We start from the raw sequence: 12,212 nt of genomic DNA, 5'->3' as shown, positions 1-12,212 counted from the left end.
AAATACAAAACAGAAAATAATTGATTGCATATGTATTCACCCCCTTGAGTCAATATTTGGTAGAGGCATCTTTGGCAGCAATTACAACCATGAGTCTATTTGGATAAGTCTCTACCAGCTTTGCACATCTGGACACTGCACATTTTGCCCATTCTTCTTTGCAAAAATGCTCAAGCTCTGTCTAGTTGGATGGTGACCTTTGGTGAACACAACTCTTTCCACATATTCTCAGTTGGATTGAGGTCCGGGCTTTGACTGGGCCACTCCAATACATTGACCTTTTTTGTTTTTAAGCCACTCCAGTATGGCTTTTGCTGTATGTTTGTGGTCATTGTCCTGCTGGAAGATTAATCTTCTCCCATCCCAGGTCTCTTGCAGACTTCAGCAGGTTTTCCTCCAGGATTTCTCTGTACTTTGCTGCATCCATTTTGCCTTCTATCTTCATAAGCTTTCCAGGCCCTGATGCAGAGAAGCATCCCCATAGCATGATGGTGCCACCACCATGCTCCATGATAGGGATGGTGCTTTTTTTCAACAATGGCTTTCTTTTTTCTTTTCTCCTATAAAGGCCAGTTTTGGGAAGCACCTGGGCTATCGTTGCCATATGCACAGTGTCTCCCAGGTCAGCCGTGCAAGACTTTAACTCCTTTTGAGGATGGCCTGTTCTAGACAGATTCACAGTTGTGCCATATTCTTTCCATTTCTTAGTAATGGACTTTTTCCCACGGAGCACAGTATTCAATGCCTTGGAAATGTTCTTATATCCTACCCGTGATTGGTGCTTTTGAAAAACCTTGTTCCAGATTTGCTTTGAATGTTCCTTCGTCTTCATGATTTAGTTTATGTTAGGTAATGTACTAACCAACTGTGGGACCTCCCAGAGACAGGTGTATTTAACCTGAAATCATGTTAAACACCTTAATTGCACACAGGTGGACTCCGTTCAACTAATTATGTGACTTCTAAGGACAATTGGTTGCACCAGAGCTTATTTAGGTGTGTCATAGCAAAGGGAGTGAATACTTATGCAATCAATTATTTTCTGTTTTATATTTGTAATTAATTTAGAACAATTTGTAGATTTTATTTTTCACTTTGACATTATGGACTCTTTTTGTGTTGATCAGTGACAAAAACTCCTAATTAAATCCATTTTGATTCCATGTTGTAACACAATAAAATGTGGAAAAGTCCAAGGGGGGGTGAATACTTTTAAGAGCCACTATATACAGTTCCTATAGAAAGTCTACACCCCCTCAAAATTTTCACCTTTTGTTGCCTTCTAGCCTGGAATTAAAAGGCATTAAAATAGTTTTTATTTTCATTTATCTACACATCCTACCTCACAACTTCCAAGTGAAAAAAATATTCTAGAAATTTGTAGAAAATTAATTAAAATTAAATTAAAAATTAAAAATTAAATAAAAACTGAAATAGCTTGGTTGGATAAGTGTCCACTCCCTTGTAATAGTAATTCCCTAAATTAGCTCAGGTGTAACCAGTCACCTTCAAAATCACACACCAAGTTAAGTGGCCTCCACCTGTGTTAAATTGTAGTGATTCGCATGATTTCAGGATAAATTCAGCAGTTCCTGAAGGTTCCCTCTGCTGGGTAGTACATTTCAAAGCAAAGACTCAACCATGAGCACCAAGGTGCTTTCAAAAGAACTCCAGGACAAAGTTGTCGAAAGGCACAGATTAGGGGATGGGTATAAAAAAATATAAAGGCCTTGAATATCCCTTGGAGCACGGTCAAGACGATTACTAAAAGGTGAAGGTGTATGGCACCACCAAGACCGTGCCTAGATCAGGCCGTCCCTCCAAACTGGAGGACAGAGCAAGAAGGAGATTGATTAGAAAGGCTACCAAGAGGCCAATGGCAACTTTGCAAGAGCTACAGGCTTTTATGGCCAGGACTGGTCAAAGTGTGCAAGGGACAACAATATCCCAAGCACTCCACAAATCTGGCCTGTATGGTAGGGTGGCAAGAAGGAAGCCATTACTCAAGAAAGCCCACTTGAGTCCTGTTTTGAAGTATGCAAAAAAACACTCAGGAGATTCTGTAGCCATGTGGCAAAAAGTTCTGTGGTCTGAAGAAACTAAAATGGAACTTTTTGGCCTAAATGCAACGCTTTATGTTTGGCGCAAACCCAACACAGCGCATCACCCAAAAACACCATCCCTACTGTGAAGCATGGTGGTGGCAGCATCATGTTATGGGGATGTTTCTTATCGGCAGGGACTGCGGCACTTGTCAGGATAGAAGGGAAAATGAATGGAGCAAAGTACAGAGAAGTTCTTGAGGAAAACCTGCTGCCCTCTGCAAGAAAGCCGAAACTGGGACGGAAGTTCACCTTTCAGCATGACAACGACCCAAAGTACACAGTCAAAGCTACACTGGAGTGGCTAAGGAAAAAAAAGGTAAATGTCCTTGAGTGGCCCAGTCAGAGCCCTGACCTAAATCCAATCGAAAATCTGGGCATGACTTGAAGATTGCTGTCCATCAACACTCCCCAAGGAACTTGACAGAGGTTGAACAGTTTTGTAAAGAAGAATGGTCAAATATTGAGACTTATCCCAACAGACTCACAGCTGTAATTGCTGCCAAAGGTGCATCCACCAGGTATTAACTCAGGGGGGTGAAGACTTATCTAATAGGCACTGTGTGTGTGTGTGTGTCTATATATATATATATATATATATATATATATATATATATATATATATATATATATATATATATATATTATATATATATATTATATATCTATATATATATATATCTACAGTACCAGTCAAAAGTTTGAGTACACCTGCTTGAAACCAGGTTTTTCATGATTATCTATGCTCTTAACTGTATAAACATGTCTATAAAGACTTAATATTTCATTATATGATACATGTACTTATATAAGCTGATAATCATAAGTGAATTGCATTCAAAAATTTTATTTTTAAATGAAAATGTAAATCTTGTCAATTTCAATGTTTACCCAAAGCAAGAGGATTTCAGTCTGAAGCCCAAGTCAGTTAAAAGTCTGAAATGTGTATAACACGGTGTTAGAATGCTGGCCTAAGTATAACAGTGTCTTTGTTAGATGTTCTCTGAGATAACTAGCATGTTACCTAATTAACCTTTTGTCACCAATTATTGTTAACAGGTGAGGGTCCATTATTACTATAAATATAGGTAACATAGGCCCAAGTTTGTCATTCCTGAATGTAAGGGAGCAGAAAATGGCAAAATACGCTCAGTTAAGCAAAGAAAAAATGTAATTACTTTAAGAAATGAAGGTCAATCTTTAAGACAAATCACAAGAACTTTGCAAGTGTCTGTAACTGCTGTGGCCAAGACCATCAAACGATTTGAAGAAACTGGCACTCATGAGGACCGAACAAGGTCAGACCGCAGCCAAGGGTTACCTCAGAATCAGAGAATAAGTTCATTCGAGTCACAAGTCTGCGAAACCGGCAATTAACTGCCCCTGAAATACAAGCTCAGCTAAATGCTACCAGAAGTACAGATGTTTCAACATCAACTGTTCAGATGAGATTGCGTGAAGCTGGCCTAACTGGTAGAATTGCTGCAAAGAAACCATTGTTAAGAGTGCAGAATAAGAGAAAGAGACTTGCCTGGGCCAAAAAACACAGAAACTGGACATCTGAGTAGTGGAAGTCGGTCTTATGGACCAATGAGTCCAAATTTGAAATATTTGGGTCCAACCGCCGAGTATTTGTAAGACTCAGAGAGGGTGAGTACGTGAGTTCTGCATGTGTGGTTCCCACTGTCAAGCATGGAGGAGGCAGTGTTATGGTCTGGGGTTGCTTTGCTGGTGACAGAGTTGGTGATCTTTACCAAGTCCATGGCAAGATCAACCAGCATGGCTATCATAGCATACTTCAGAGGCATGCCATTCCATCAGGTTTATGGCTAGTTGGGCAGTCCTTCATTCTTCATCAAGATAATGACCCGAAACGCACCTCAAAGTTGTGCAAGAACTATCTGGCAAAGGAAAGTGAAGGACAACTCAATCTAATGACCTGGCCTGTCCACTCTCCAGACCTCAATCCCATAGAACTTGTATGGGACGAACCGGTCAGGAGAGTCAAAGCAAAGCTACCCACAAGTGCCCTACATCACTGGGACTTGCTGCAGGGTGATTTCCTGCTGAAACTTGTTAACCTAATGCCTCGTGTTTGTGAGGCTGTTATTAAGGCAAAGGGTGGCTATTTTGAGGAATTCAAAATATAGAGCCAATTTTCAGTTTTCTTGAACATTGCTTTGATACTCCTTATGTTTTGTTTTGTATATTGTAACATGTGTTTCATTTTCAAGTATTTACAGAAACGGATACGACATAAAACATTGTCAATTATAAAAAAAAACTAGTTTCTAGCAAGTGTACTCAAACTTTTCACTGGTACTGTATGTGTGTATGTATGTGTGTGTATATGTATACACACACACACACACACACACACACACACACACACATATATATATATATATATATATATATATATATATATATATATATATATATATATACTAATCTTATGTTAGACAATTAAATGTTATTCCACATTCCTTTTTGCGGTAGCACTGCTCTTTTCAAGACAACTGCTCTATTGTTAACATTTTTATTTATTTGCTTGGGGGATGTTTTTCCTGTTCAAGGATGTTTGTTAAGGAAGCAGAGTAGTGGGATAAAACAGTCACACCCCCAAGCAGGGGTGGTTTGAATACTTTTTGATACACCATGCATACATTTACAAAACTGTACATGCATAGTGCAAACATATGCATACAGTTTGAAACATAAGTAATTCATAATTATACATACTTTGTGTGTTAAAATGGTTTTCTGTTCAGTAAACGAGTTGTTCTTTATAGATTTGTGAAAAATTCATTATCCTCCATTCGTCCTCACCCTCACCAAAACACCCATCCATCCTCATCACCCCACTCATCCATCCTCACCACTCTAACACCACCCACCCATCCATCCTCATCGCCCCCACCCACCCATCCATCCTCATCACTGCCGCCCCACCCATCCATCCTTACCACTCCAACACCACCCCAACCATCCATCCTTACCACTCCAACACCACCCCACCCATCCATCACCACCCACACCCATCCATCCATCCGTAGGACACTCCAACACGACCACAACCATTATCCTCATTCACCCCATCCCACCAGCCATCCTTACCACCCCAACACCACCCCAACTGTCCACCAAACCCCCAACTGTCCACCATCCTCATCACTCCCACCCCACCCATCCAACACTAACCCGTGGGGTACCAACACTAACCCACCTATTCGTCCTCAGGGGTGAGGGGGTGACCCATGGATCCTTCACCATCCACCAGGTAGGGGGAATCCTCTACCACTCCCACACAATAACCACACTCAGTCATCCTCATAAGGGTGACCATGGCTGTGTCACATCCTCACCATCCCATCCCACCCACCCATACCACTCCAACATAACCCAGGGTGTGGATACATCCTAGCAAACCACCCATTATCATCATATAGACCACCCATCCATCCATCCGTAAGGGTCATCACCAACCCACCCAGGAGTCCATCATCCTACACCAACATAACAGGAGTAGACACATTCATCCTCATCTGCCCCATCCCACCCATCCATCCATCCATCCTTAACCCTCCAACACTAACCCATCCATCCATCCATCCTTACCACTCCAACACTAACCCACACATTCATCCTCATCTGCCCCATCCCACCCATCCATCCATCCATCCCATCAACCCATCCATCATCCATCTAACCCATCCATCCATCCATCCATCCTTACCACTTCAACACTAACCCACACATTCATCCTCATCACCCCCAACCCACCCATCCATCCTCATTTGCCCCCACCCCACCCATCCATTCTTACCACTCCAACACCACCCCATCCATCCTTACCACTCCAACACTAACCCACTATTCGTCCTCATCCCTGTAGGTAGGAATGTGGGTCCATCCATCCATCCTTGGTGGGTGAAGTAGGTTGGTGGGAGTAGTGCAGTGGGGGTGGGTCATCCAAGGTTGTGATTGGGGGAAAGGCACCACCCCACCCATCATCCTTAACCTGCGGTACCACGCCAACACTAACCCACCTATTCGTCCTAGGTAACCCATCACCCCCACCACCCATCAACACCCCATCATCACCACCCCACCCATGGGGGGTCCTTAGGTAGGAACACTAAGGTAGTGGTCATTCATCCTCCATCCTCCCCATCCCACCCACCCATTCATCCATCCTCTACACACCCCCGGGTGGTAGGTCACTACCCCAATCATCCAACCCATCATCCCATCCATCCATCCATCCTTACCACTTCAACACTACCCACACATTCATCCTCATCACCCCCAACCCACCCATCCATCCTCATTTGCCCCCACCCCCACCCATCCATCCAACACCACTCCACTCATCCACCCCATCCACTTCCCACCCATCATCCTAGGTATCACCCCCACCACACCACATCCATGTCATTAGGTAGGAACCCCACCCATGGGTGGGGTAGGTAACACGACCCAATCCAACACTCATAGCGGTACACCCACCCATCCATCCTCATCACCCCACCCCCACCCATCCATCCTGACCACTTCCAACACCACCCAACTAAGGTGGCACCCCAGTCACTCCACCCCACCAGCCATCCCTTACCACTCCAACACTAACCCACCTATTGGTCCTCATCCCCCCACCCCCACCCACCCATCATCCATCCTTACCACCCAACACTAACCCACTCATTCATCCCAGGGCGGGGTAGGTGGGGTGGGATCATCCAAGTGAGGGGGGACCCCCCACCCGCCCATCCTGGGGTGGGTTGGGTACCCCACCCATGGTGATCCATCATTGGGTTACCACTCCAACACTAACCACCACTATTGGTCCTCATCCTCCCAGAAGTCCCACCCAGGTATCCTCATCACCCCCACCCACCCATCCATCTATCCATAGGTAGACACTGAAGGGTTGGGGGGGCTGGGAAGATCCAACCACCTAGGACTCCAACACTAACCCACACATTCATCCTCATCACCCCCAACCCACCCATCCATCCTCATTTGCCCCCACCCCACCCATCCATTCTTACCACTCCAACACCACCCCATCCATCAGTGGGTAGGATTCTCATCCGTACCCCACCCCACACATCCATCCTCATCACCCCCGCCACACCCATCCATCCTTATCACTAGAACACCACCCCATGGGGTCCAGCCACCCTATCTCATCACTCCCACACCACCCATCCAGGTCACCCCCTCCTGGGGTTGGTGGGTGGATATTCGGAGTCATCCGTGGGGTAGGTATCCATAGTGAACTCCTCATCAACCCACACCCCATCCATCCATCCTTACCACTCCAACACTAACCCACCTATTCCTCATCCGCCATCATCCTCCCATCCCACCCATCCCACCCACCACCTCCACCCATCCATCCATCCATCCATCCTTACCACTCCAACACTAATCCACCCATCCATCCATCCATCCACCTAGAATGGGAGGTTGTGGTTGGGGGGTCCACACCCTAACACCCAATAGGAGTAGTGGGGTGGGGTGGGGTCCAGAACAGTCACCCATCCATCCTTACCACTCCAACACCACCCCATCCACCATCCATGGGGTGACACACTCCAACACCACCCCAGTCATCCCAACCACCCTCAGGTCCCAGAATGGTGAGGTTGTGACTCAACACTAAGCCACCTATTCGGGGGGGGTGGGGGTACATCCCACCCAAGGTAGGTGGAATGGTGAGGTTGTGATTGGGTGAGTAAGTACTCAGAGCAGGCCTCATCCTCCCCATCCCACCCACCCATAGGTAGTCCAGTGGTCACCACCCCCACCCGCCCAGTCCTCACACCCCCCCCATTTGCATCCATCCATGGGGAGCCGTACCACTCAAACACTAAACCAACTATTTGGGGTAGGGTGGGTAGTAGGATCTATCCTCTTCACCACCACCCCAGGTATCCAGGTATCCCATAGGTTCAAACACTAACCCATCCTTACCACTCCACCACACATGACCCAGACACATTCATGGGGGTCACCCCCACCCCACCCATCCATGCTCATTTGCCCCCACCCCACCCCATCCATTCTTACCACTAGGTAAGAGTACCCCCATCCATTTTCTCATAACCCCAGGACCCCATCCATCCTCATCACCCCCGCCCCACCCAGTGATCCTTATCACTCCAACACCACCCCACCCATGGGAGCCACCCTCAATCACTCCCACCCACCCATCCATCCTGACCACTTGTGATTGGTGGATAAGCCACAGTATTCGGGGTAGGGTGGGTGGGTAGGACCACACCATCACCTCACCACCCACCCACCCATCCATCCATCCTTTCCACTCCAGGTTTTGCCCACGTCCATCCACTAAGTAGGACCAGGCCATACCCACCCCACCTACCACCCACCATCCATCCACCATCCGACATCCATCCATCCATCCATCCTTACCACTCCAACACTAATCCACCCATCCATCCATCCATCCTTACCACTCCAACACCACCCCACCCATCCATCCACATCCGCCCCATCCCACCCATCCATCCTTACCACTCCAACAACACCCCACCCATCCATCCTTACCACTCCAATACCACCCCACCCATCCACCCTTACCACTCCAACACCACCCCACCCATCCATCCACATCTGCCCCATCCCATCCATCCATCCTTACCACTCCAACACCACCCCAACCATCCATCCTCATCACCCCCACCCCACTTATTCATCCTCATCTGCCCCACCCCACCCATCGATCCTTACCACTCCAACACTAACTCACCCATTCATCCTCATCCTCCGGTGGGTAGGGTAGGTGGGTCCAAGTAGTCACCGTCGGTCGGTACGCAGTGGTCATCACCACCCCAGGGAGGTATCCATGCCATCCTTGACCACTCCAACACTAACCCACCCATTCATCTTCATCGCCCCATCCCAAGGTATCCATCCTTACAACTCCAACAAATACCCCACCCATCCATCCTTACCACTCCAACACCACCCACCAATCCGTCCACAGGTGTCCGCCCCATCCAACCCATCCATCCTTACCACTCCAACACCACCCCACCCATCCATCCACATCCGCCCCATCCCATCCATCCATCCTTACCACTCCAACACCACCCCAACCATCCATCCTCACCACCCCACCCATCCATCCTCATCACCCCCACCCCACCCATTCATCCTCATCTGCCCCATCCCACCCATCCATCCTCACCACAACCCACCCATCCATTGTCTTCTACTTTATCACCTTCCACCCTGATTCTTTCCATGGCAGTCCCTGAGGTTGAGGGGGAAGCAGACAGTATCAGCTCTCTGTGCACCCAGATCACCACTGCCTTCAGCGCCCCGCCTGAGGACCCCTTCTCATCAGCGCCCATGTCCAAGCCAGGCTCCTCTCCACAGTCTCCTGCTCAAGGTACAACCTGCTTCTCCTTCATTACACCTTCGCATTAGTTTTGAGTTAACACTAATACCATTAACTAGGTAGAAGGAGTAAAATCTCTGCACTAAACAGCCACTAATTTAAGCTTCTCTGAGGCACAACTCCTGCCAGTTGTTTTTTTTTTTTTTTTTTTTTTGCATGTTTGAGGGGGGGGTTAGGGTTCTTGCTTGTGCTGGATTAACACCTTCCTGTTTGCTGCTCTAGTTAATGGTGCTGCCTCTGCCTTCCACCTGCCTGTTGCTAACCCAGTCAGCATTGCCGCTGTGGTGGCAGCAGCAGCACCACCATCACTGCCTGCCCGCGACACAAATCCCTGGACTGAGGGACCCAGTGCCACTGCTAACCGAGGTGAGCTCAACGGGGAGGAAAATGGGAGAAAGGTGCTGTGCTCAAAACGCTTGGAGCTCAGGGGGAGGTGGTTTATGAAGGCAAATGTTTGTTTTAAGAGAATATTAAACCCCTGGTCATTGCATGGGTGAAGGTTAACTAACAATGCATGCTGTTTTGGATTTGGTGTATTCACACTGCTATATACCTCCCAGCGTACCATGCGACACAGTTCTAGGAAGCCAGATAAGCCTGTGCATATGTGACTGGACATGTATTATTTGTTTTTGAGGCGCACCTTTCTTGATTCTAGGTGGAAATTGGGTGAATCAATCAGCAGTGGCACCTGTGCTTCCTGGTGCAGTCACACCACCATGCCAGACTCACAGGAGGACCCCCTCGGAGGCAGACCGCTGGCTAGAAGAGGTATCCAAGACGGTCCGAGCCCAACAGCAGTCAGGCGTGCCCCCTGTCGGTATGGCCATGTCTCTGCCAGCACAGCCCTTTCCTATCAACACCTTCATGGCTCCACCTCCAGCAGCTGTGCCTATGATCCCCCCGAGACAGCAGTCTGCCTTCCTCCCTCCTCCCCAGGGCTATTCTCTGACGAATGGGATCCCATACGGGCAGCCCAGCGTCCCTGTGGTGGGCATCACCCCCTCCCAGATGGTGGCAAATGTCTTTGGCACCGCCACACAAGCCCAGGTGATCTCACAGCCCTCTCCAGCTAACTTCCCCAAACAGTATTCGTTCCCCCAGTACGAGGTGCAATCCTACAAACCAGCTCAGCAGCAGCTGCAATCGCCACCGCAGCCAAATGGAACCATTGCCTTCAACGGAGCGGACAGCTGGAGCCAGCCCTCCTCGGCTCAGCCCATCGACCCCTTTGAGGCCCAGTGGGTGGCACTGGAGAGCAGGTCTAGGCGGCGCACCTCTCCCTCTCCCACAAACCCCTTCTCCACTGACCTACAGAAAACCTTTGAGATCAAACATTAAAAGGCAGGCAAGGAGTAGGATGCCCTCTGGTGCAGAGTGAACTTGTAAACTGGACAGTCATTAAAAAAAAATATATATAATCTAAATAATGTATATACTGAAGGTGGAAAATGGGATTTTGTTTTCTTTTTTTTAAATTCCCAAAAGCAGCATCCAAAACCTTTTTCCAACTAGACACTTGTGGATGCGTCTCAGCGACACTGATCGTGAAACTGATCCTAGAGTGGGATTGGTGGTGTAAAAGGACCCATGAGTGCCCTTAATGGTATGATCACCTCTCCAGTCCTTTGTTGTTATTTACACAGCCCCCTGCAGGTAGCAGTGGGATACTAAAGCCCCCATATCTAAGAGGATGCAGCACTGAACAGGACACTTGAGCTTCCATGCTATGTTTAGAGGTTTAAAAAAAAAATAAAATGGAGAGAATTACAAAATCTTTATTTTTATGCATTTAGTATATTTTAAATGGTTATGGAATTAAACAGAGATCAGTTGTAAGTAATCTTGCCAAAGGGGAGGATTAGCGATGTGAAATGTGTATGCACAGAGATTGGTTCATCACTGATTCGATTGTAAATGGGGGGGGAGGGTATTTTTGTTGTTGTCCCGTGATTGGACACCATTTACTGTAAGTAGTTTTAAATTGCAGCAACAATCATGACCAGTAATCTAGCACCTCTATATTCTACTCGGAGAGCAGTATTGTCACAATGGATTGAAACCAGAAGCAGCATTGTCTTTTATTTTCACTTTATTTTTACTATTTCCTTTGCCCCAGAGTCTATTTTGTGTAGTCTTAATGTCTTTTGGTGGATTTTAACACTAGTGTCAAATTGAATGCTATCTGTGTACATTTTTGTTTAGTTTTTTTTTTCTACAAAAGGATGTATAAAAAGAAGTTGCACAAAAACAAATTCAATAATAACTGTAAAAATGGGTACAGAATTATCTGCAGCTACAACCCCCAGAATCTTCTGAAACCTCTGTTCACCTTATTCCATGTGGTTTATAAAACCCTTCTATTGTTTTTTTTCAACAGATTGAATAAAAGATGGTGGCAGAAACAAACCTCTGCAGTTTGGGTTTATATATATATATATATATATATATATATATATATATATATATATATATATATATATATATATATATACTTCTATAATGAAGAGTTTAGATGCAAAAACGGATACAGCCCTTTAACACTGGGGTGTCAAACTCCAGTCCTTGAAGGCCACAGGGTCTTCGGGTTTTCATTCCAACTTAAGCTCTCAATTAACAGAATTGATCTAATTATTTGTTCAAGTAGACATATTTAATAGTTTTTACAGTTTATTTTA

The 12,212-nt window shown here is 46.4% G+C and overlaps 1 protein-coding gene across 8 annotated transcripts in view; it reads left to right on the top strand.

Moving 5' to 3' along the window:
* The window catches only part of LOC121329747 (protein numb homolog), a 106,734-nt gene extending 94,795 nt beyond the window's left edge, over positions 1-11,939 (top strand). For 6 of the 8 annotated variants that reach the window (XM_041275488.1, XM_041275489.1, XM_041275491.1 and 3 more), the window contains 3 exons: positions 9,385-9,525; positions 9,757-9,900; positions 10,193-11,939. In XM_041275488.1, coding sequence (XP_041131422.1) covers positions 9,385-9,525; positions 9,757-9,900; positions 10,193-10,875 — 968 coding nt within the window. In that variant the 3' untranslated portion in view covers positions 10,876-11,939. The remainder of the gene's footprint in view (positions 1-9,384; positions 9,526-9,756; positions 9,901-10,192) is intronic. The other 2 variants (XM_041275493.1, XM_041275492.1) reach the window with 1 other exon arrangement.
* The last annotated feature ends 273 nt before the right edge of the window (positions 11,940-12,212 follow it).

This window comes from Polyodon spathula, chromosome 17, assembly GCF_017654505.1.
Source record: "Polyodon spathula isolate WHYD16114869_AA chromosome 17, ASM1765450v1, whole genome shotgun sequence".
In the NCBI taxonomy this organism is placed as follows: Eukaryota; Metazoa; Chordata; class Actinopteri; order Acipenseriformes; family Polyodontidae; genus Polyodon; species Polyodon spathula.
This window is presented reverse-complemented; position numbering and strand designations above follow the sequence as displayed.